The sequence below is a fragment of the Schistocerca serialis genome, chromosome 6 (genome assembly GCF_023864345.2).
Source record: "Schistocerca serialis cubense isolate TAMUIC-IGC-003099 chromosome 6, iqSchSeri2.2, whole genome shotgun sequence".
NCBI classification, from domain to species: domain Eukaryota; kingdom Metazoa; phylum Arthropoda; class Insecta; order Orthoptera; family Acrididae; genus Schistocerca; species Schistocerca serialis.
This window is the reverse complement of record NC_064643.1, coordinates 218,608,670-218,636,091: the sequence shown is the minus strand read 5'-3', so window position 1 is coordinate 218,636,091 and position 27,422 is coordinate 218,608,670. Positions and strand designations below refer to the sequence as shown.

Below are 27,422 nucleotides of genomic sequence, written 5' to 3'. Positions count from 1 at the left end.
AGTTGTGGATCAAATTCTAAAAACACTCACTTTGTTGCAGGTGTGAAGTGATGGACCCGTGTTTAGTTGTCCATTATGTTGTGGCCTAGGAAATCATTGTCTTATATGGAGTAATGCTCAAGCAAGATCAGAGATTTCATAAACCTTGTGCCTTTGTGAGCAGGTGACAGTGATCACAGAACACAGCATGAGCACTATTTACAATTCTGTAGACGAGCTCTGCCAATGGAATGAGTACTGCCAATGAGATGAAACCTGCAGCGCAATACCCATGATAACGTCACTCTGTGATTGCTGAGAATTAGTTCCTCCATCACCTGGACACTTATCTTTGGTCGATGTCATTCCTTCATAATCAGTATCACACTAATCTGTGAGGCCTTGGTGAAATTGTAGGAACCATTTCAGTACAGCTGGATGGAGCACTGCATTTGGTCCATACATCATTAGAATTTTGATGTGAATCTGTGTGCTGCTAACAAGACTCTTACTGTCCTATATACTACAACTCTAAAGTAATTTCCACTTTTAATGCTATTTCGCTTGCAAAATGTGATGCATGTGTTATCTGAACTGCAGTAGAACTGTGTCTACACGCAACTCTGTGTCTTCTGACAATGCTCTTGTTGAATTTTCTCAGCAAAGATTTCTAAACAATTCCCTATTGTTTAAAAGCAGAGCTCAGGAAGGAATAATCTAAGACTTCCTGTGCTCAATACATGACACAAGCATTGTTTCTAGTAGCAACAATTACTTCTACTGCTAATTACTTAATTTTTCATTTTTATTTATGTTTCACACTTAAATCACAAAAGAAGCCTGAAACTATGGCAGTATCAACTCTGCCTTCTTCTTATTGAAACATACTGCCTTTCTATAAATGGACAGTATATCTGACATTTATATTTCATTCCCTCAAAATAGTTACTCTCGGTGTAATCTATGTTTCTTCTCAAAGTACAAAAATATTTTCAGAACCCAGTCAAATGCTTTTAACAACCAGCAATATTATGTGGTATTCCCAAAGTAACACTTATCAAGAAAGCCTAATGGGATGAGAAGACACATACAGTAAAGTAGCAAAATGTTTTCACATTCTATATAAACCACCCTTTACTTACTTTCTCGAATCTCCAGCTGTCGTTTCGCTTCTCCTAATGCTGAGAAGAGATCTAACTTTATTCGAGTTTCTGCACTCAGGCTGTTTTCCAGATGTGCATTTTTATCTTGCATTGCAGAAAGGGCAGACATAAGTATTTCAGACTCATTGTGTGTCTCTTTGTACTGCCGCAATGTCTGCAACAAAAGAATAGTACACCAACATATTACTCACAAGGAATCAATAAGAGTGAAAATCAGTTTGTATACCACTTTCTCTGCTGTGCAATAAGACCCTTGCTGTTTGTGTTATATATGAGTGACCTGACAGATAATTATAACAGTAACATCAAACATTTTCAGATGATGCATTTATTTATAATCAAGTGCTATCTGAAAAAAGCTGTACACATATTTAGCCACATTTTGATGGAATTTCAAAGTGGTGCAACAATTAGCAACTTGTTTCAAATATTCAGGAATGTGAAATTGTGCAAATCTCAATAGCACTATCAGCAGATACTGAACATATACACAGAAAGGAAGCACTTATGTCACAGGTTGTTTGATTTGTTGGTGAGTGTCACGGAGATGCTGAAAAACCTGAACCTGAAGAGAGGTGCCAAGCCTACTTATATAGTTTCAAGAAGACTTGCTGACAAACACTTCAACTTTAGTTCTACAGTAATCTCTTTACATGTACTTTTCAGGACATGACGAACACAAATTATAATTGAAGTGACTAACAGTTTACGAAGAGAGTCAATCAATCACACCCGAAGTGTGATTGAAACGCTGACACTGGTAGCAGCGCGTAGGTGATATGCTCATATCTACACACAATAGCATTATCAGCAGGTACTGAACACATAGGACAGGGTACCCAAAAGAAACCAAACTGTTTTTTCACATTTTAAGCACAACCTCCAATACCCTCCAAATTACTGTCCACTTGCAATAATACACTTGTCTGATCTTTTATTCCATTTTCAAAAAATTGTTTAAATTCATTTTTTGTGATGCTTGGCAGAGCGTTCGTCTTGTTTTCTTCAAATTTCCTTTCATGCCTGTTTTTGTTCTAGGAAGAAGAAAATAAATAAATGAATAAAATGTCGCATGGGAAAAGGTCGGGCAAGTATAGGGGCTGGGGAACAGGAATCATACCATTTTAGAATTGTCATGCAGACAGCGGTGTGTGTCAGCAGAGGCATTATCATGATGGAAAAGCCTGTCATCCAACTGCCACAAACCAGGCCACTTCTGCTGCACACTGTTGCACAATCTTTTCAAAACTTCCAAGCAGAAAGCCTGTCTACTCCTGTAGAATATGCTCTGAATGGACGACTCCTCTCACATCAGAAAGGGGGGGGGGGCGTGTGTCAGTATTGTTTTATTGTTTGATTTCACCTGATGAGCTTCCTTGGGGAGAGGCAAACTTGAAGTCTTCTACTGCCTCGATTTTTGCTTTGATTCAGGATCAAAAGCATAGCACAAAGTTTTGTCACCTGTGATAATTTTTGACAAAAAGCTTGGATCATTTCAGGGCTCTTCTTTCCAAGCGCAGCATGCTTCCATGCGACCTTGTTTTTGTTCAGCAGTCAGCAGTTGTAGCACGAATTTGGCAGTCACCTTTTTTGTTTCCAAATCTTCTGCCACAAATTGCTGCATTTAACTCCAGGTCACTATCGACAGCTCCACAATTTCTTCAATGGCATGTTGTCGAACTTTGTTGGTGATTGCATGAATGTTTTCATTTTCATGAGACAATTACTCAAAAACTTCAGCTTTCCCCATAGCATTGTATTGTATTCTATTTTTAACATTTCAAGGGTTTCTATCCTCCCATTTTCTGAGCAAAAAGCATAATTTCATCATTCCAAACTGTCCAATATTGCAAAAACAGCTATCACACTAAGTAGTTATCACTATAAGCGCTGCCTAAACTAATCCTGTCTTCCTTCAGCTATGGCACTTGGCTTCATAACTCTGGAATGTACAGTTTAAGTGCTCCTAGTGGCAAAATGCAATACTACAAACGCTCTGACCACCAAAAAATTAGTTTAGTTCTTTTGAGTGCCTCTTGTACACAGAAAAGAAGCTTTAATGGCCACAGGTTGTTTGATTTGTCAATGAGTGTAGTGTCACAGATATGCTGAAAACCAGAAATGGCAGCTGCTTGAAGATGGATGCAAAAGCCTACTCTCAAAGCTTCAAGACGACTTGCTGCCCAGCACTTCACCTTTAGTTCTATACTAATTTCACTACGCATACTTTTCAGGACATGGCAAACACAAATTACAATTGAAGTGACTAACAGTTTACAAAGAGAGACAATGAAGTGAAGTTCCAATAGGACTGTATCCACTACTTTCATGTATATTTTACTATTCGGCATTTCAGCCACAAGGTCAGTGTTGGTCTGTTCTTATAATAATCAAATTTCTGCGGAGGAGTTTCATTTCATGTTATTATTTATGACTTCTATCATACTTGTGTGATTAATTTCATGAGAACTGTGAGTTGTGAGATCTGCAGTAATCTTCAAAATTATTTTAACTCTGATATACAAACATATGTTTTCATTAAAATATTGAAAGTTTAACTACCTTCTCCCAACATGTGTGACTAATAGGTGTTCTCTGGCTGTCGAATTTCAACAAAACAACTATCTTGCACTGTATAACTGAGCATTGTGAGTGTTAGTTTTTACACTCAACAATTTTTTCAAAATGTTCCCAGTGTTTCACTGAACATAGATGCTTAATGCAGTATTTTCTTTAATAATTAGCATTATATACTTTATCTTTTGTGATAAAGGCAAATCTTCAGACATCCTTAGAAGAACAATCTGACCCAGAAAAACAACTACGCAAAGCTGCCTGGCGTGTTCCAGTCAAAGTAATTGTCTGTCAAAAAGCTGGTCAGGGTTACAGAAATTTATTTTCAGTGACGTGAATGACGCAACACTGTATGGTCTAGAGGTTAAGGTATGTTCTCCCACACAACCAGTCAGGGGAACATTCTGCAACAGTGTCAGAAATGTGTTTTGAATGTCACCTCTTTCTGGCATATTGTTTCCCACATATATTCACAAACTGTCCTTCATCCATACCTCTTCTTCTCTCTCTCTCTCTCTCTCTCTCTCTCTCTCTCTCTCTCTCTCTCTCTCTCTCTCTCACACACACACACACACACACACACACACACACACACACAGACAGAAAGAAAGAGAGAGAGAGAGTCAAGATTATTTTATTTTGATACCACCATCTCTGCTTGTATTTTCCATTGTTTCGGCGGAAGTTGGATGCTCCATAACAATTTTGTTCCAAAAAATCAAACTAAAAGTCAATACTTTTTTGTGATTGACCTGCTTCTTTATTACAGGGTGGTTATAATTAAACTTTCACTACTTGAAAAAGCCCCCATGAACAGTGGAAGAAAAATAATGACTAAACTACTGAAAGCAACACGTTTCAATTTCCCCAAGAGAAGACAATATTTGTTGACTGTGTGTCATATTTATGTTCCAGGTTATGAACATTGCCCAGTGTGATGACCATCTGCATCCATAACAGCCTGGAACCACACTAAAGATTGCTCACTTGCAGCCTGAAACATTTCAGGTGGGATGCTGGCTACCTTCCTTGCTATGCTCACCCTCAACCTTCAACATTTGTTAGTGTCCTGTGGATTAACCCTGATCTTCAGGCAAAACCACAGCCAAAATTCACACAGGCTCGAATCAGGTGATCTTAGTGGTCACACAATCTGGAGGTATCAGCCAATGATTCAGTTTTCTCCAAATGTATTAACGAGTGAGCAAGTGACCTCAGCAATGCTTCGATATTCATGAAGAGCAGCAGCACTATTACTGTTGTTTCGGTAAAACAGCTCTATGAGTAAAGCCTTGTTAACCTTGTCTAGACTTATGTTTACTGCAATTGTAATGCATATTGATTCTTGTGATTGAACCCTACGTCAACATACCAGCACCAGCACCAGCGCCTAACAGCAAATCGGACACTAACAACGCAAATCCTGCAGCACACAGTGTGAACACGCACAGTGTGAACATCATTGCTATAACGTTGGGTGCAGTAAATAGTTTACCATATACACTGGCTCAAGTAATGAAAGTTTAATTATAACCACCATGTATGCCAAATATTTAAGCATATTATTGGACATCTACAGATAACTTCTCTTAAAAGCCAATTTCAGTAACTATAAAGTTAAATACACTCCACTGAAAAGGAAGAATAGCAGTAGAAATGCTAAACACCTAAGAAGAATAATGTCTCCCAGTTTTCATATACAACTAGAATCACTGACAGCGTGTGGTCTAAGCCACATTGTGCAAATCCTTCTGTTTACTCTCTGTATGGCCCCTGCTGATAACTACCACTTGTACAAAATTGCTGAGATATGCAGGTGATCTCTCTTGTAAACCATTCACTTTTACACAGTTACAAATAATTACCAATTGCATTCTGCATCACCAGTTTCATACAGTCATTTTATTTTAACCAGTTCATTGATCAACATAAATCGTTTTACAGTGCTATGGTGCTCACAGCTGTGCTTTTCTGTGCTAGATTGGAGCACAATTAACAAGGATTCATGAACATATACACAAGAACAAAATTTATAACAACTTTGTAAAAGTTAAGCATACCAGTCACTCTAGCTGGGCATGCTTAAAATTTGTCAGACTGGAGAAAATTAATTCACAACAACCAGCAGCACAGATCAGTGTCTCAGTTAATCCAAGTTGGAGCAGCTGGAGATAGAGGTCATGTGCGCATGAACTGTGCTTGCTTGCATGAATGTGTGTGTTTTCCTTTCTGAATACAGCTTTGGGCGAAAGCTCGAATGTGTAACAGTCTTTTTGTTGTGCCTGTCTGCAATTCAACGTGTCACGTTTACAGTGAGTAGCAATCTATCCTTTTCATAACTTTGTTAATACAAGCTTGATTGCATTTGTGTAACCCATTTAAAAGTGCTTCAAGACAAGGATGACAGAGAGAACTGCAGTTTATACAAGAATTGTACCTGAACAATAATCTTTCAAAGTTGATTACAACAAAAAATGATGCTTTCAATTTGGATATGATCTTGCAGAAACCACAAAACAACTCTGATGACATGGTTTGTGGTATTAATCAGTGCGTACAATAGCGTAAGTTCTGCAGAGATGTCACAAGTTCAGCAGAGATGTACAGGCTTCTGGAACAATTTGCAATTTCAAGCTCATGACTAAAATGGTTACAACATGTATAATTATATTTCTGATGATTTTGCTATATGCACTTTTTATAATACCCTGAAATGACTCCCGTACACTATTTTCTTCAGACATACCAAATGAATCCTCTCTCTTCCACACTCCTGAACAAAATCTCACTACGCTAATGTCACCATGTATCAAATCTCCAACTCTTGCCTTCAGTACTACAATGTCTCTAAGAATATGTCACACAATGATACCATCTTTAATTGTGACTGTTATACAAAGGATATTCATTTAAGGTGTTACATGTTATTACTAAACAGGCATTTATATTATCAATTTAAATTAAAGCTACAATGATTTTTTATTAGTTTTTCAGCCTTGAGTAACACAAATGGTATCATAAACAGTTCCAGTTTTTATAGCAAGCCATCATCAGATGATGTGATTAAACAGAAAGAAGGGGCAGTAAAAGACTAGGAAACTAAATTACAAAATAAAACTAATGTCTTTGCACAACTACTATCAGCAACTTAGAAGAATGCGCATGACGGGAATGTAGCAGGGAGTCTGGTGTGATATAAACAACAAAACTCACAATTTTATAATAATTTTTCATTAATATAATTACATCAACATTGTAACTGTAACTGGCTTGAAAAGGTTTGAGCAACGTAATATATTTACTTCTCTCACTACTTCAATAATTCTGAAATAAAATGGATTAAATTCTTTATCTGTGTGTACGTGGTATCAGTAGTTGCTACATCAATAATTTATTAATACTAGTACTCATGTGTAACTAGTTAAATGCTTTTTTGTCATTTTTGTTTTGCAGTTATAACATCACCTATTTCTCACTTACAATGTGGACATAATGTCTGCATGTGTTTCACTAGAATTCTCCTCTTTCAGACTGATGCTGTGCATGAAAATTATATGAAACAGTAATGCCATGAAAGCGAACAATGAAACAAAATGACAATGACAATGAAGTCCATTAGAGCAGTAAAACTTTTCAATTAGTAACAGACCACAGGCAGGTGTGGGGCAGAAGAGAGTGGGGGAAAGACTGCTTGCCCACTCCCCACCTCATGCCTAACAGACATTCTTCTCAGCTGCCTACTGCAGAAGAAAATTACTACATTGTTAAAGTACAACTGAACAGGCCAACAGATGCACTCAGAACATATCCATGCTTTGGTTGTAGAATTGAAGACTATATTACCTATGTAATATTATGTACCTGGTTAATTTTTTGCAAATGTATGATCACATGTCAGAAGCCTGAATAACACCTTTTGCAGTCCAGGTGTACAGAAAGAGTGTCAATGAGGTTTTGGAAGTAGTGACAGGGATGTGGAGCCATGCTGACTCCAGTGCCATGGCCAGTTACATTAGATTTCTCATTTGAGGATCTGATCCCAGATGTTCACAGGTTCTTGATTGGGTTTAAATCTGGGGAGTTTAGTGGCCTGGGGAATGCAGTGAACTTATTATGAAGCTCTTCGAACCATGCATGCACACTGCAAACTGTGTGAAATGCTGCATTGTCCTACTGGTAGATGTTATCGTGTTGAGGAAAAAACAAACTGCATGTCGGGGTGGACATGGTCCTCAAGGCTAGATGCGTATTTGTGTTGATCGACTGTGCCTTCCAGAATTACGAGATCACCCAGGGAATGTCATGAAAATATTTCCCAGAGTATAACATTCCCTCCTCCAGCATGGAGCCATTTGACGATTGTTGCAGGGCTGTACACACACCAACAGCCATCTGATGGGGCATAAAACACGATTCATCTGAGAAGACCACCTCTTGCTACTTAGTGGATATTCAGTTTCAGTACAGGCGTGCAAATTCCAGCCTTTTTAGTCAATGAACGGCAGTCAGCACGATCCGGAGGCCCATAAACACCAATGTTTGCTGAACGGTCATCGAGGAGACAGTTAATGGCTGCTTTTTAATTTGGGTGGTCATTTTCTCAACAGTTGCATGAGGATTTGCTTGTACACACAGCTGCCTCAGAGCCAATTTCGGATAGCACCATTTTGCCATGCATGGTATATTTTAATTACAGCAGCATGCAAACAGTTTACAAACTTCGCTATTTCAGAAATGCTTTCACCTTTGGCGCAAAAGCCAATGATCATACCCTCCTCCATGTCAAATGAATCTGCATCACGACAACAGCTGCACTATTTTATACATTCCCCCTGACATGCTTTATATACCCTCCGCAGCTATTGCTGCCACCTGCTGTCTGTGAGCGGTTACCGCACATTTACATCAGACATAAGCAGTGGTCACATTAATGTGACTGGAGTGTGCACAAGAAAAAATTTTTCACAATATAAAATTGGATACGAGATATACCCTTAACAAAAAATTACTGGCAGAAGTAAACAAATACAATTTAAAAAGCATTTATAAGATTGTCACTGTGTAGCAGTACGGCAGCATGCCTGGTCTGTGTAATGCTGTGAGGATCATTTTAAAATTAATGCCTCCAAATTTTGTGCATTGACTTTGAAGTGTCCGAACCGGATTATGTTGATGCAGTGTAATTTTTGGATATTTGCGCTCTTTTCCTGTTGGTTAATTATGTGGTCCCAGGTTAAGTTGTCAATTCCATTTTTATGCTCAATATTTCAATGACCAATTCAATCTTCTTCAGGCACTGCCAGCAGGTGGTGTTATGTGTACTCACTATCTGAGCTCCAATGAGACTGTAAAGTGGTGTTAGTGTTATGCCAATAGTTACAACTGAGTTCAATTTCTCGTGCCCACAATGCTGTTTGATGTTCATTTCTTTTTCAGAGCCCACACTTCTATTCTCTGAAACACATATTCTCTCTCTCTTTTCCAGCTGTAGTAGATAAGCTGGCTAGCAACGTGTTAGCGAAAGGAGTGTTGGACCCTAAGACTTGGTTAAACTGAAACCTCCACGGAGGTTTGTTAGATTTTCCTGCATCTGTAGTTCGGTAGATTCCTTAGTTACACTGTCACAGAAACCTAATTACACTGTAAAAGAAACCAGGCATTTGCACCATGATACTCGTCTTCTCAAAATTCATTTCATGATTATATTCAAAAGGCAGTGCTTAGTGACAGCCGACTGTTTTACTCCCCTGTGTCACTAACGTTCCTTGCACGACTCCTCGACTGTTCTCACAGTTTGTACCACATGTCATGTCACATTCATATAGAATGCTGGACTTAAATCATCTTTAAGATTATAAAAAAGGCTAACAGCAGCAAAATACAACTGTTTCACTGCACTTTTTAGGAATTTTCTCATGTCAGCTTAATTCCTGTTTGATATAAAATATTAGAAAATCGCAAATGGTGTGGTGTGGGGTAGTCCATTACCACCTGTTGTGGCCATCTTATACCTGTCACTTTTCGAACTACACACATAGGGAAGCATAGGGAAATGATACAGCAGACATGAGTAATGTGAGGCAGTGGTTCATGTGTTTCAATGGAGGTGAAACGGATGTTCATAACAAGCTGAATGTTTGGTATAATGCCTCAGAGAAGTTCCACAACCTTCGCTATTGCGAAGAGTGTGTGAACACTAATCAATGGAAATTTTTCAGGACCTGCTGGACCAATATGAGGCTGAAGATGTCAACTTTCTGATCACATACATCACCACCACCACCACCACCACCACCACCACCACTGGAGATGAAAAGTGGTATTACCACTATGAGGTGGAATCCAAGTCGACGGAGTAGTGATGTAAACCTTGCAACAATGTAGTAGTTCATTGAGCTCTTCCTCCTCCTTTTTCTTTCTGAAGGAGGCTTCTGCTGCAAGCTCAATACGTAACAGTTTCTTTGTTGTGCCTGTCTGCAATTCTATGGGTCATCTTTATGGTGAGTAGCCATTTATCCTTTTCATAATATTGTTGAAGTAGTTCAAGACATAGCCATACAGGCCAATTTATGCGCAGTCTCCTGGAATAAGCAGAATAACGTTCTTTTGGATTTTTGGAGGTTAAAGCAACTGGAAATTCCGAAAGCTACAAGACTAGAGGCACACAGAAATCCTTCTCATGTGATGTGCACTTACGCGTGAGCAGGTAACTGTGATGGGCATGGATGCAGGGGCTGGCCTGCCATCTGTTTCCCTTATCCTCTACACTCTTCCCTATCATTTCTGCACTTTCTTCTTCTGTAACAAATCTGTTTCCTAGCCTGCGTTACCAAATAAGTGAGCAGTATTTAATGCGACAGCAGAAAAGATGCCATGGTTTTGAAAAGTATTACATAAGATACATTTTCCGAATTTACAATGAGACTAATGCCTGGAACACAATTTCCACATAAAGACAAACACTAAAGGTTACAAAAATTTCCATCACTGATGTTTGCTTTTAATTGTGCCCTGACAAAACTCTACCATCTGGTGAGCAAGATGTATGGGACAGGCGAAATACCCTCAAACTTCAAGAAGACTATAAGAATTCTAATTCCAAAGGAAACAGGCGTTGACAGGGTGAAAATTACCGAGCTATCAGTTTAATAAGTCACGGCTACAAAATACTAACACAAATTTTTTGCACATGAATGGAAAAACTGGTAGAAGACTACCTCAGGGAAGATCAGTTTGGATTCCGTAGAAATGTTGGAACATGTGAGGCAATACTGACCCTACGACTTATCTTAGAAGGTAGGTTAAGGAAAGGCAAACGTACGTTTCTAGCATTTGTAGACTTGAAGGAAGCTTTTGACAATGTTGACTGGAATACTCTCTTTAAAATTCTGAAGGTGGGAGGGGTAAATACAGGGAGCAAATAACTATTTACAATTTGACAGAAACCAGACAGCAGTTATAAGAGTCAAGGGGCATGAAAGGGAAGCAGTAGTTGGGAAGGGAGTGAGGCAGGGTTGTAGCCTATCCCCGATGTTATTCAATCTGTATATTGAGCAAGCAGTAAAGGAAACAAAAGAAAAATTTGGAGTAGGAATTAAAATCCATAAAGAAGAGATAAAAACTTTGCGGTTCGCCGATGACATTGTAATTCTGTCAGAGACAGCAAGAGACCCAGAAGAGCAGTTGAACGGAATGGACAGTGTCTTGAAAGGAGGATATAAGATGAACATCAACAAAAGGAAAACAAGGATAATGGAATGTAGTCAAATTAAGTCGGGTGATGGTGAGGGAATTAGATTAGGAAATGAGACGCTTAAAGTAGTCAATGAGGTTTGCTATTTGGGGAGCAAAATAACTGATGATGGTCAAAGTAGAGTTGATATAAAACGTAGACTGGCAATGGCAAGAAAAGCGTTTCTGAAGAAGAGAAATTTGTTAACAATGAGTATAGATTTAAGTGTCAGGAAAACCTTTCTGATAGTTGTACGGAGTGTAGCCAGTACAGCAGTGAAACATGGACAGTAAATAGTTTAGACAAAAGGAGAATAGAAGCTTTCAAAATGTGGTGCTACAGAAGAATGCTGAAGATTGGATGGGTAGGTCATGTAACTAATGAGGATGTGCTGAATAGAATAGGGGAGAAGAGGAATCTTTGGCATAACTTGACTAGAAGAAGGGATCGGTTGGTAGAACACGTTCTGAGGCATCAAGGGATCATCAATTTAGTACTGAAGGGAAGAAATCGTAGAGGGAGACCAAAGCACGAATACACTAAATGTATTCAGAAGGGTGTAGGTGGCAGTAGTTACTCGGAGATGAAGCTTCACCAGGATAGAGTAGCATGGAGAGCTGCATCAAACCAGTCTCTGGACTGCAGACCACCACCACCACCACAACAACAACAACAACAATGTAGTAAATGCTGTTCAATGATTATTCTATGCACCGCAGGTCCTTTCTTAGAAATCCAACACATCCCATTTGCTATTCTTTCATAGTAGGTGCTCCATCTGTTGTCACTGGCACCAAACATTCCCAGAGTAAACCAATGGAATCAACAGCTTCTTCAGAGGTTTTTAAGATATCCACATCAGTGGGAGGTCTCTCTGAGATCTCATGTCAAAAATCATCAGCTGCTTGCAAATCAGCATAAACACCAAGAATCACTAACTGTGCAGTACCTGAAATGTCCACAGACTCGTAAAATGCAATGAAGCCCTTAACTTTAATATTCAATGCCAGTAAAAGTACCAGTCATAGTAATTATTCAGCAGTGTAGAGTTCACTGAGAACGACTGATTGCTTGAAACTGATTTGCATTCAAGGGGCACAGAAGATTTGCAGCATCATTGATGTACTCTTTTATGAACTCTTTGTCAGCAAACAGTTTTCCTGTTCTTGTTATCTTAGGTGGAATATTATAAATTGCAAGTACCATTGGGCTGTCATTGTTGTTGTCCTGACAGGGAAATAGTTCTGCATAAACTCCATCACTTACATGAGACAGATGCTGAAAGAAAACTGTAGACCTCTTGTGACAAAAGCAGCTTCCATCAGATTCATATGGAGTAATCTCATCAATGTCTTTAAGTTCAGCTATAATCATGCTTGTGAAATTGATTGTAATGGTTTTCTATACAAAACTTCATCTGACCTATCAATATATTGCCAAACATTAACAGTGGAGAATCCAGGGGTAAATGTAACAACATTATGAAAAAGATAGTTGCTACTCACCATATAGCATAGAAGTTGAGTTGCAGATAGGCATAACAAAAAGACTGTCAGAAAATGAGCTTTTGGCCAACAAGGCCTTCTTCAGAGATAGAACGTGCATGCGCACTCCTGCACGCAACCAGTCTCTGACTGCTGAGGCCACACTACAAGCAGCAGCGCATGATGGGAGATTCACGCAGGTGGTAAGGTGGAGGCTGAGGCATGGAAGGGTGAGGGGGAGATAGCACGGTAGGGGTGGGGGACGGAGGAGTTCAGATTGTGGGAGCATACAGGGATACAGGGATGAGATAGAGAGGGGGTAGGACAACTAGGCTGAATCACATTCTCCACCAGTGTTTTGATTGCCTATCGTTTGTGCCCTGAAATGTGCCTATTATCCTTCCTACTCCTCCTACAGCGGTATTCTGCTGCCCACTGAACCTACACACTGTCCTCATCGATCTCTACACAACTCTGGCTCCCAAACCCTCGCCTCATGGCTCATTTCCCTATAAGATGTAGATGTGACACCTGTCTCATGCACCCTCCCACCACCACCTACTCCAGTCTGGTCAAAAGCATCACCTATCCCATTAAAGGCAGAGCTACCTGTGAAACCAGCCAGCTGCTGCAACCACTATGCTGCACTCGATGTGGGCATGACGACCAAAAAGCTGTCTATATGCATGAACAGTCACCAACAAACTGTGGCCAAGGAACAGCTGGACCACACCATTGCTGAGCATACCACCCAACACAACATTCTTCAATTCAATTAGTTTCACAGCATGTGCCATCTGGATCCTTCACACCAACACCAGCTTTTCTGAACTGTGCAGGTGTAAACGCTCCCAACAATATATCCTATGTTCCCCTCCTGATCGCAACCTTCGTCAGTCTTTATCCTTACCTTCTAGCCCCTTCCCTGTTCCCATTCCAGCACTACACAGTTCTCTATTCTACCAACGCACCTGCAGTCTTTTTAGTTCTCTTCTTTTCCACTAACCCTCCCCCGCCCTCTGCCTAACCCTTCGACTGCACCTAGCTGCCCTGCCCTCTCTCCACCCACAATGAAGCTGGAAAAGAATACAAACTTCTGTTGACACCATGATGCTGCTGGGTCACACAGCAGTTTAACAACCGTGGAACTCACTGCCTAATATGGCTGGGCTGTCCTACGACATCCGCCATACACTCCTCATTTAACACCTTCATACTTTCATCTATTTGGGAACATGAAATAAGAACTACGTGGTCAACTTATTTCAGACTCAAATACTGTCATCAGATGCGTAAGACAGTGGCTAGCCTCAGTTGGTTCAGGCATTTATGGGTGCAGCATGCAGGTGCCTGTTCATCGTTTGCAAAACTGCATAATGAATGGTGGTGGCTTAAGACAGAAAATTATAGTATGTAGCTGAAATCTTGCTCTATTTAACTGTGTTATAGTGTTATCTGTATCTCTTGTAGTTTCCATTAAAATAAATGGGGAGCATTAGTTTTGGAGTGATCCTCACACAATATTGAGAGCTTCCTTAACCTCTTTTTATCTTAATTTTATTATTAATAAAATGGGATGCATGACATAGGTAACCAAGGAAAGAGTAATCTATGTACTGAGTATGGGTTTTACAGGTGCCTGGAACATTCAAAAGAAACATCTGGCTGTCAGTCTGTAAGACATAACTTTTCTACCATTATCAAATAGAAACAAAAGATATACTGCTGCAATTAAACTTAACCAAAGTTGTTTACTTACAAAAGTAAAGAGCTACTTTTACAGTAATAAATCTAGTTCACTCAGAGACATTGAAAACACAGAATGTATCAGATGGAACGAAAAGATATGGACCTAACACTCTCACCTTGCTCAAAGAGTCAATATTGGCTTCTTGAGCAAGCAAGGAGAGTTAATACATTAAGACATAAAAAGCACACGCAGTGTCTGCCAGCGAGTTAAGAGGTGTCTTGTTAGCAAAACAGTATGAAAAAGTGCAATAATAAGCTTTGCTGTATTTAATCAGTTACATTCAGTGTTACCCAATGAACCTCAGGTAATATGAGTACCTCAAGAAACCATGATCTACGCGGAGAAATAGCAATTTTATTCCTCTTTTTGTCAGGGACCTTAATCACCATCTCCATCAATAAACAACATTCTAGACAAAAAATTTTCTATGCAGCGGAATGTGTTCTCATATGAAACTTCCTGGCACATCAAAGCTACGTGCTAGACCGGGACTCGAAACCAGAACCTTTGCCTTTTGAGGGCAAATGCTCTACTGAGCTACCCAAACTCTTGAGTTGTGCTTGAGTAGCTCAATTGCTGGAGAACTTTCCCACTAAAGGCAAAGGTCCCTAATTCGAGCCCCAGTTTGGCATACAGTTTTAATCTGCCAGGCAGTTTCAATAAACAATATTAATTGTAGAGCAACGAATGCTATTGGACCCCGGAACCATTTATCTCAAACTGAGATAAATGAGACTCTGAGACAGCTTGATCAGAAATATGGTAAATATTGTCTTAAAAATATTTCACAATTTTTTCAATGTAGTTTTGGTGATCAACAACAAACAGCTGGCTGAACAGCTTCGGTGTGTCTCATGTCACTTAAAGCCATTAGATGAGTGATGTATCTTCCATCATAACTCTCTACAGTCCCAAGTGTGTTACAAAATGTTCTTAATTTGAGATCAAGATAACAATCCTATGTGGTGTACATGCTGTTCCATTTTGTGAGAGAATTTTTTAAAAGTGCATTTATGTCTATCTTTCTTTCGTCCACTCAATTTTTTTAAAAAAAAAAAAAAAAAAAAAAAAAAAAAAAAAAAAAAGGGGCACACTGAAAGGGTGAAAACAACAACAACCTTTTCACAACAATTCCATATTTACAAACCACACTCTTCTATACAGTATTCAAGGGCAATTTCACTTCATGAAAGAAACCATAATAAATCATTTCCAGTTTTTAACTACTCCCAGGCAAGATCTTTGGACAGTTTAAGGTTGTCACGTACTTAATTCAATATGAAACGTACCTGCATTTCCCTTTCCGCAGCAAGGAACCGCTCATCTTTCAGCTTCAGCTCCCGCCTCAATTGTTTCCCTTCAGCCTCGAGGTCTCTTCTCCTTGCACGACAGCTTTCTGTGCATTCATTTCTAGAACAAAGTTAAGACAACATTGAAATTTCAACAAAATTTTTTATGAAACACTGTTATGTTCACAGAGGAACAACTTTAAAAAACCACACTCTCTTAAATCTAACAATACAGCTAAAGCAATTATGTTGTGCACAATAACTTTTTCTTATTGTTATTTGTAGGTGGCTAAATACTAATGGCTGAAACCAAAGATGTTTTACTAAGATCTGTGTAAAAACTCCAAAATATGAAAAATTTTTGACAGCAAAGCAAAGGTAATGGCTGTGACTGAAATAAAAATGTTGATTATTTATATTTAGCTGGCCATATTTCACAGTCCACAAACCAAATATAGAGAACAATTTCACAAATTATTTATATCATAAAACCAAAATAAACAGGGCACAAATGAGATTCTTACACTCCTTGAGCAACATAATATTGAGCGCCAGAGTGAGGAGTGAATACATAAGAAAACAGTAACATGTGGAAGGAATGATGGGTGAAATGGTTAGAGCATTCCCAAAAAGTGTTAAAATTAAAACATATTGGAAACCCTCAGAAACAGTGGATCAGCAGCCTATCCTATACTTCCACTCCCAAAACACCAACAAAATAATGAATTCAATAAAATAATTATTTTTTGAAACTACTCTATGTATTATAACCAGAAATACTGAAATCACTAAAAAGCCAAAGAACAACTGCTAAATAATTTCTTTCACAGTAACAAATCTGATATCTTGTGTAATTAAGAAACACACAGAGATGCTGCCAAAGATGTCCAAAAATTACCAATTGATGACAGGGGCTGAAACATCACATACAGTTCCAGAATGTTGATCGTAGCTGGAAGATCATATATGCAATAAGCAAGTGTAATCTTTATAAAGTCACACCTGAAAGAATGCAGTGTCTACGAGGGGGGTGGGGGGTGGGGGGGTGGCGACCTGACATTATCTCTGCAGAGTTCAGTAGCATTATAGTCACGCCCATTTATAAATCGCCACATGAAAAGATCGGCTCCACACCTGTAAATCTATTGTGATGGACAACTTTAAATACCACATAACTGTATGCGGCAACACTGTTGATGAAATAAATGGGGAGAGACTGTTGACATGGTGCGAAACATAAAACACATCAATCGTGCACAATAGCAAGCTCCCTCCTTTATGTAAGATAAGAAGGTAATAGAGAGATTATGATTCAGATTTACTCTTTGCAAGTGAAAGCACAGGGAACTAGAGATATTAACTATTGCTTCCCAATGTAGTTGAAATTTTTCATTAAAAATAATTCTCTTCTTAAAACAACAGAAAGCTCATATTCGAGTATCACCATTTATGAAAAAGACACATTGCTTATCACATTAAGGATGACATATGCAGACAGGCACAACGAAAATACAGTTACACATTAAGCTTTTGACCAAAGCCTTCTCCAAAAAAGGGAAACAAACACACACACACACACACACACACACACACACACACACACACACACAACCGAAACTTGTTGAATGGGAACAAACATATGGAGAGGGGAGGGGGAGGGACAGCAGGGTACAGGTGAGAGAAGAGGAACCGGTACCACCTGATGGAGCATGCAGGAACTAGCAGTAGCAGGACAAGGCTGCCTGGTGCAGTTTCGGGAGACTGTGGCAGATGGAAGGGGAAGGGGGTGAAAAAGGAGAGTGGAAAGAAGAGGACCAGAGAAAGGAAAGAAACCGGATATTGCACTGGCAGAGAGCAGTGGACAATTAGAATGAGAGGCAGTGAACTGAGAGGAGGTGATAGGACAGAGGGGACGGAAACAGTTGGGGGGAAAGTGTTGGGGCAGTGGGTTACTGTAGCTTGATGCCGAGATGGTTTCAGAAGCAGAGAATGTGTTTTAAGGATAAGTCCCATCTGTGCAGTTCATAAAAGCTAGTGGTGAGAGGAGGACCCAGATGATTTGAGTTGTGATGCACCCACTGAAATCAAGCATGTTATTTTCAGTTGCACTGTGTCTCTGTTGGTCCAAATCGCTCTTGGCAACAGTTTGTTGGCGGCTGTTCATCATGGTGGACAGCTGGTTGGTCATCATACCAATATAGAAAGCTGAGCAACGAGTACAGCAGAGCTGGTATATGATATGGCTGTTTCTTCCATAGGTGGCCTGGCCTCTGAAGGGGTAGGATAAGCCTGAGACAGGAATGGAATAGTTGGCGCAGCATGGGTGTATTGGGCAGGTCTTGAGCTTGGTCTTCCACAAGGATAAGATTCCTGTGGCAAGGTGCTGGAATAGGTAGTTGCATTCGAATGGACTAGGATGTTGCAGAGGAGGTTGAATAGGCAACGGAACACCACTTTAGGAGGGATGGGAAGGGTCCTAAGTAGAAGTCCCTCATTTCAAGGCATTATGATAGGCAATCAAAGCAATGACAAAGGATGTCGATTAGTTGTTATGAGTTCCACCAACTTTTGTTGCTTTTATCATACTAGAATAGCATTCCTGAGGCAGAGCTACAATTACAGCACTTTTTCAATTCCAATCTCCTGCTTCCGCCCCATTAGGAGGTAATATGACATGAACCTGATGAAGTATACAAACGTGTTGCTAGAGGAACACAGTTTACTGTAAACTAATGCAAACTGACTGATACACAACTGAAGGAATGACACCTATTTGAATGGAACTGTCTAAGGTAAAGGCATGTCATTGATGTCGTGGACACTCTTCTATGAGAACAATCAATCAAATACACAACAGAGCCATTCAGTATTTACATGCTACACTTGTTTTATGATCAGAATAGGGATATGATAGGATATAAAAATGGAAATGTAGTGTGGCTAAGGCCTCCCGTCGGGTAGACCGTTAGACCGTAGGATAATCAGAAAAAACTTACTGTTCTAACCATAAATCTACAATTGTGATGGGCAACTGAAAACTTTTGACCTACGAAAGGAACCATCTCAAAACCGAAGTCACTGAGAAACATGTTTCTCATCCAACAAACAGAAAGACAAAAAGACATTTAAATATCTCCTGAGAAGATAACATGCTGGAACATTGTGAAACTCCTGATCTCTTAGAGATTACATTGGCCCACACCTTGTTGTTTAAGCAGCAATGTCTGGATACCAAACTGAATGTGGCTGCCAGAAATTATGGTACCCACAAACTGAAAAAAAAGTTGTAGAGCACAAACAGAAACAATGGTCACTTCTGCACTACCTTTGTGCCCTGTATGGTATGGATCTCTTCATACCAGAGCAGTAGCTACGGCTACCATCAGTCACATTGTTACACAGTGTATATGACACACTCCTCTGTGGAAGTTGTCTTGTCTCATTGTCTCACTGGGACTGCACTTGCTGACATTCGACAAAAAGTAGCAGCCTGAAAAGTGAAGACCAAAGCAACAGAATTGGACGCTCATCTTCTATTTAATTACCAGCTAGCACTTCTACAATTGAAGGTGATGATATTGTTTCATTTTTGGTTCATAACACCAAGGTATTAACTGCCTGCAGCTGAGGAGAATGTGTGTGGCAGGAATGTGGTTGTGAACTGTGAATGAGGTAAAGTGGTATAGACAGGAGAGTATGTGCTACCCAAAAAGAGAGAGAGAGAGGGGCGGGGGGAGGGGGGGGGGAGAGGAGGAGAGGAGGAGGCGAAGAAGAAGAAGAAGAAGAAGAAGAAGAAGAAGAAATTCAGTTATACAACTATGAGAGAACTGTTTCTGTGTCGGAGTTGAAGAGGTTCAAGCAACATAAATTGTCTCAAATCTCTTTCTGTTACACTGTATTTTTTTAATACATGTTTTGTTTTACACAGTTAGAATGTCATAATAATAGCATTTTGTCATCTGTTTCTTGCCTTTTAATGTGGATTTGATGTGTGCACTCAAATTTCACTTGAATTTTTTCCTTTGGCAATTACGGAGTGGTGAGGAGGAGAGGGGGTGGGAGGAGGAGGAGGAGGAGGAGGAGGAGGAGGGATGGGGAGGGAGGAGGGGCTGTGAACTGAACTTCTGAACAATGACAAACAACAAGGCTGAAAATCAAGTCTACTGGTAAGTCAAAAAAAGGCTGAAAATCATGTCTACTGGTAAGCCAATGTTGCTTGGATGGCTAGTAATGCAGTTCCGGGATGGGGCGGAAGGAAGTGAGGAAAAGGACTACAGTTCAAGGGTGGGGCAGACGGAAGTGAGAAGAAAGGTCTGTTTCCCCACCTCATCCCTCACTGGCTTTCTTCTCAACTGCCTACTCTGATATTGTACAAAAATAGCTAGAGACTAGTGTCTTATAAAATTGGCAGAATCAACTACAATTAAATTATAAAAATGACCTACTGACCTACACACACACACACACACACACACACACACGCGTAACAGATAGTTGTGGCTAGCTGATCGCTGGATTAAAAAGGATGAGCCAGCCATTCTGTAACACAATGAAATTTCCAGCCTAAAAGCTTTGGCTTGAGTCCAGACACTAAACATAATTTTAGAATCTTTATTACACTCGCCTCATCATTTGCTAAAATAGAGGGCAGATTGCTACCTAAATTTCCTTTTGCCTCCCCATCACAATATAAAAAGCACTCTGTTAAACAGTGGCATATAGTGATGCGTATGCCACAGGCATCACAGACTGGGCATTCTTCTCGCCAGAGAAGACAGGTCAGGGTTACAACATCCCATTGGAGTAAACTGTACAGGGCACATCATGGCTGGATATTTGTCTATACCACTGATAGCTTCTTGTCACTCATGGCCAACCCACTCTTCCTCCCACAGCTGGTTGGCTTCTGTAACACAACAGTGGCATGACAGCCAGCAGGTGACTGCCAAAGGAGTCCCCTTGCTATTTTAAAACTGTGATACTTATTTAAAATTTCATAAAACAGTTCTGGGGTTCTTTACGAGTCAAGGTGAAAATTGCTCCAACCCATACAGCCTCACTTGCTGCCAATTATTAAAAAATCTTCCTCTGCAGGTGAGCAACAGTATGGTACATAGGTGTCCATAGCATGGATATTAGTTTATTGACCTGTCACACAATGAGCAGTCAGTGCCAGATGTCAAATGGTGGTTTGACAGGGTACGGGACTCGTTCTAAAGGACCCAATGGCCAGCCTAATTCCTTCATGGCGTGTCACATCCAAATTTAAATAAACCTTGCAGACCTATATGATGTGCACCCACAATTAGCCAATTTCACACAAAGACCCTGTAAAACTGTTCAGTCTGCTCGCCATAACAAATGGCTCATACATTTTAAAATATTTAGTGATTTCAGGGATCATACTTTTAGGTTCCTGAAGTGTGGCAACCAGTTAAGCTTAAAATCAAACGTGAGGTCCCAAAAGCTCACTGTTTCCTTAAAACATTCCAGTCAGTGCCTATAGAAGTTATGGGTGCATTGTGATTTCCTTCACACTCAGCGCTCATGAATCTGCGAGTGCAGCTTTCCTGATTGTTATTTCAAGACGCATCTGAACAGCGGTGGCTTGCAGTAAACTATTCACTCTTTTAGTACTTCGGAGTTGCGCTACATGGATGTTTCTGCTTCCAAAAAGTGCTACGCGACTTGAAAAACATATTACAAGCGTGATCTGTTCCTCCACATTTGTTGTTGCAGTGTGCTTCCATAGTCTTCTTGATTACAAAACTCTGTCATAAAATGGGGGACATTTTGACTGATGATGAAATATTGGGTCTGCTTGAAGAATCTGGTTCCAAGAGTGATGCTGTCAGTTTTGAAACCAATGACAATATTTCTGAAATGGACGGTAATCTGCTTTTCTCTTTCATCTTATAAGCAGGAACTACAGAAAGAAGTCGAAAAAGTTTACGACCACTGGGGGACTAAAGCAGTCATGGTGGCCCGGGTGGAATGTATTATAATTATTAACAATAGGCTCTCCCTCATCCTCAATTCTTTTTTTTTTTTTTTTCCCCCTCATCCTCAAATTAAAACCTTTCTTCTCTGCCAATTTCTCCAACTTTTTAATAGTCAGCTGCAACTGACAGGTTGTTGTTGATAGGCTGGAGGAGGAAAAAAAGACAGAGGAGTTGTCCATAAAGAATACTGTACAGGACTACTACTAGTCAACATTGAGTTATTAACATTTACAGCAAAGACAGTCACACTAAAAACACAATCTTGAGGGACAACATTCTCTTGTTCAAAGTTGTTAGAGAGGACATCACTGAGTTGATATTTAAAGTAGCATAGGGAGAGGAATGATTGTATAAAGATGGGAAGATGTTGTCTAAAGCTTGATTTATGACATTGTTTGGGGATATTACGTGAGGTGCTACCCAAAAGTTCGCAGAATACATCAATAAATAAAATTACACTTCACCTGGGTCTTATTAATCACCATCAGCTTCAAAGAAATCACTTCGGGTTGTATACATCACTCCCAACAGTTTTTCCATGAAGTGAAAGCTCCTTGGAATGCATTTTTTATGAGTCTGTTTAGTACCATGATTCTGTTTGAATCTCAGCTGTGTGAAATCTTTGGCTTTTTAACTTGAGTTTCATACTGGGAGGGGGAGAGACTCATTCGGTGCCAGATTGGGTGATTATCACAGATGTGGAACAATTGTCATTTTGTTTTTTGTCAGAAACTCCTCGGTGACCAATGCAGTGTGTGACCTTGAACTGTCATGATGGAGGAACCAATAGCCTGTGCACAACTTTCATAGGACAAAATCTGCTGACACATCCCACAAGACAGCCCCGTGACGTTTCCATATGTCCAGGATGGTCCGCCTACGATCTTACAGCTCCATATTCTGAACAGCAGCAACATTTTCAGGAGTAATGCCAGTTGACGGCAGTAGTGAATGGGGATCATCAAATTAAGTTCTGTCATTTTGAAACCGTTTAAAACAGTCTTGAGTCTGACTGTGACCTAAGGTGTCTTTCTCAAATGCTTGCTTCAGTCTGAACCAAAAATTTGTGCGCACATGTTATCAGACACCCACTATCATCAACTTCGCATGACATGCTCGTCCTATTAGCTAGACTTCACCAGCTACACATACATTCCAGGAACTTTTGGGTAGCACCACATAACTCCAAGTAGTATTGTAAGCCTTCCCATTGTCAGAAAATATACCTATTAAGTGGTTACTAAAACTGAAAGACGGTTGTATAGCCACTTCCAAAAGGGCAAGGTTGTCAAAGGGGAGCAATGTCTGCTGAACCCACAATGAAAGCAACCATGGAGCTACTTGGATTCTAAGATCCAGACAAGGCAGCAGTTTATCATTTGCTGCAAGGTCTTCCTCACACAGCTGCCAAGGTGTAACACTATGATAACTGATATGGCATGTTCAGTCCTTCCAAGGTTATAAAACTGCAATCACACAGCTTCTCTCCGGGAGTCTGGAAAAGTGTCCTGATGCCCAAATGAAGTTAAAAAGTCTAGGAGGATCTCTTTTCTCTGGCCTCTGAAATGCCTTAATATGCTGTACTGGACTCTGTCATGACCAGTTGGTGTGTCAGTAGCACATAAAATGTAGAATCCCACATCTACATGGAAATGGGGCAGATGTATTCTTCACCATTGGTAGAACTTAAGCCCTAACTGCCCATCTCTCAGCAACCACTCTGCAGCATCAAAATTCTGCATCCCACCTAGCAGTGGCAATAACACCGCAAAAATATTCCTGTCATTTTCTAGCAAATTGCTCTGGAGACATTCATCCCACATTAGAGGACCTACTTGGTATCTTTCACCTCTCCTGTAAATTCTCTTCATGGTCTTTCATACAACTGTACCTTTAATAAACAGTTTTTGTTCAGGAACAGTTGCCATGATTTCTTCTCGCTCTCTAATAATTCAGTGACATTTTGCCCTCATTACCTGAAAGGCAATAGGCCTTACACAGAGTCACCCTACAGACCGATTGTGGAGCGGCAACCAGTCCACCAGGGGGCAAGCTGCAATTTTACTTGGCCTGAGAACTGTGGAAAGGATGCACAGTGGACACTGCAGGTAAAATTAGCCATCTATTCCTCGATACTATCATGGTGTTCAAACACAGCAGTTTCTAAACACCCATTGTTGTGGTTTTTTTTCCAGGCATCCCAATGGCATGTGAATCCAGATCAAAAAGTGATCATTTTGGTGCAAGTCATCAACCACGTTTCACTGAGTATGTGTGCACAAAATGGAGATTATGCAGATAGACTGATAGCAGTGAACAACATTGTTGCAGTGCTGGAAAGTATGCTCTCACTGACTAACCTTGGTGCAAGTGGTTGCTAAGACCCAAAACATATTGTGAGTATTAAAATCTCCACATAGGAGGAAGTGTTGGAGGAGTTGGGTAACAAATTCAGTGAAGGCCTCTTAATCTAGAAGTAAGGCAGGCCAAAGGAACATATTGTTTACGCCACTTGTCCAACACATGTGTGTGGTGACAATAGGAGGCTTTCGGTGATTCTAAAACTTACTCATGGAGCAGGTGGTTGCGGAGCCACTAATCATATTGCGTGAATTAATCTCCAGACAAGAGGAAGGATTGTGGGAGCTGTGTAACGACTTCAGTGAGAGCCTCATTGTCTAGAACCTCATGTGGGGGTCAGGTAAATTGAGCAAACAGTCAATTGCACAGCAATTTGTAGGCTGGTGGTGAGGCGAAGAGGCAAGGAATGATATGCCCTGCTTACAAAAATAGTCTTTCTCCACAAAGATTGTCCTTACTCTAGAGGATGTAGCTACATAGCTCAGGGGAATCAGGTGGTTTAAAATGTGTCTCCCTGAGACGTGTAGACATTGGTCCTCCCTATGCTATAACAGTCTTGAAGGCCTCCTCCACCTCCGAGTATGAGATATATTGTATAACATTTATCTCTTGAATTCTCTTCCCTTATTGGAATATTGGACCTTATTTGCTCCAAACTATGTGGTTTTGGCAGCATTTTATATACACATGTGGAGCAGTGTTTTTGAGTACCTGCTGTACGAGCAGCTGAACTGCACTTCCACAGCTGTCTTTGCAAACCACAGTGGTGTGACTGAGCATTAACATTCGAAGCAGCACATGAGATTAGATATGAGTGGAAAGTCATAAAAAGAGATGTCATTTTCCTGAGCTCACCATGCACTCTTTTTGTCAATCAAATCTTTAATGACACCTTCGCATTCCCATTCCGTTGCAGTTCTCTGGCATCTACATCCATGATATTCCAACAGGTTACACTCCCTCACAACCCTAGCTGTCAAGGGAGTGGTCTAATTTGACAGGTCAAAACCTATCCTGATTTTCTCTCTCTTTTTTTCTCCAGAGTGAAAACACTGAATTAAATTCACTGTCAAAATTTTAGCTTGCATTTTTTTAATGGTGAAATTACTACTCATTTTTGCCACATGAAGAACCTCTCGTAACAGTGGTTTGTACAGCCCTTCCTGCAGAACACCTGAATTAGTGAATAAGCAGAAGCAGCCACGACAAGAGAGTGTAAAACAAAAATCCAGGCTGCAGAAGTGCAAATTTTAAGCACCTGTACCAAACCAACCATGTCACATATAATTAATTTTTTGAATAACTTGGTTGCCATTAATTATTAAATCTGACCTTCAATCTTTCCGCTTCAGTGCTCAGAACAAATGTATTTCGTCATCATTGCAGACTTCTTTACCTCTGCATCTTCTTCTGGCTCACAACTGAAATGTTTTCTTAGTTCTAGTACTCTACTAAATTATCTAGAGTACTTCTCCAGAAACACTCATATAATGACTTTTGTTTACAATTAGGAAACACTTTGCAACACACTGTGCTGATATCTCTGTATAGCATGACTCTGTACTCTGTATGACATGACACAAATGACAGATCTCGCAAATCTTAAAAGACACTTTGCCTCTTCCCCCCCCCCCCCCCCCCTCCCCTCAAAGCATGATGCCAACTGTTATGGTATGCGTTGTTCTATGGCAGGGGGTTATCTTTAAACTGGGACAAGACAACATACAATAAACTGCCCAAATCAGCAAGTACTACAAAGCGTTATACAGACGCTACTGCCGTCCTGCCGTGCAAATACACTGTGTTCGTCTGCACCAGATTTCACCCACAAACTAGATGAAAATTCCAAACAGTAGACTAGTCTAAACCTACTATTTAAACTAAAAATATTTTCATTGTGGCAATCCTCAATCGTCGGTAATTCAGTGATATGTTACACAGCACAGTGTTCGATGTCACGTTACGATGATTTCCATCAATGAGGAAATTTTTAATTTAATTTATTGAAACGGAATATTTCTCACAAATACACCATTTTATTATTATATTATTATAATTATTTATTTATTGTGTGCCTATGGCAACTGAATGCTTCTGCTTTTTGGTGAATGGTCTCCTTTACGTTTAAAGTACTTGCCTTCTACAGGAACTGGTAACTCAGTTCTTATGGTAATTTTTGAATGTTGCACGTTTTACCAACATTGAAATAGTTATTGAGAGTATTTTGATTCCATCTTTCAACTATAAGAAGATGAGTGTTTTTGTCACTGAATATATTTTGTTTTATTGAAATAAAACCCTATCAGTCGTGGTATTTCATGTCTGATTTCTCACTCACATCAGGAGATGCCATCTGCTTGCACTCTTTTGGGTTATTTCTCCATTTGGCACAGCTGACTGGCCTAATCCTACATTGCTGTGTATAACTATGCAGTTTTTTATGTTAAACACCAGCAGCACTATTACTATTTATATTTGGCCACACTCAACAGCACCAAAAGAAGAAACAACCCAAAACATGCAAACAGGCAACGTGTCCTGATGTAAGACACCAGGCGTGAAAAAAGACCAGTGATGATGTTTTATTCCAACAAAATGAAACATGTTTGTTGACAAAAATATGTATTTTCTTGTAGTTGTAACAACAATCTTGTATTCGACATATCAAAATCTGGGAAAATGGGATAGAATAATTTTCAGCATTGTATTTGAAGCATCTTCTTACCACTCACAGAAAGTACTTCATTGTTTTTGTTCGACTTTTGGCCAGGACATAACACCATCTCTGTATTTGAGAACAGTAACTAAAAGACTGTTGATGTAATGCAGATTCTATCCAGAACAACAAATGTGATTCAACCTCTGAATAAATAACTTTTTTGACAATGGAAAGCATTTTTCAGGGAGTTGGACAATATAATGTCTTACAGCTCTTTGTCGTTTCAGATTTATCATATTTGCTTTATCAGTTTGCGCTGCCATGTTTTACGAATTTGGTCAAGTATGCCGGGTATGCTGCACAAAATGCAGAACAACAGCCAGGACAATTTCTTACTCCATTCCAATTCTGTCTAAATGAATGTAATAA

At 39.8% G+C, this 27,422-nt stretch overlaps 1 protein-coding gene across 1 annotated transcript in view; it reads right to left on the bottom strand.

The window, feature by feature from the left end:
- LOC126484298 (macoilin-1) overlaps positions 1 to 27,422 on the bottom strand; it is a 176,845-nt gene that overhangs the window by 9,980 nt on the left and 139,443 nt on the right. The window contains exons 12-13 of the mRNA XM_050107729.1: positions 15,972 to 16,092; positions 1,122 to 1,296 (exon numbers count right to left, since the gene is read on the bottom strand). Of these exons, the coding sequence (XP_049963686.1) occupies positions 1,122 to 1,296; positions 15,972 to 16,092 (296 nt within the window). The remainder of the gene's footprint in view (positions 1 to 1,121; positions 1,297 to 15,971; positions 16,093 to 27,422) is intronic.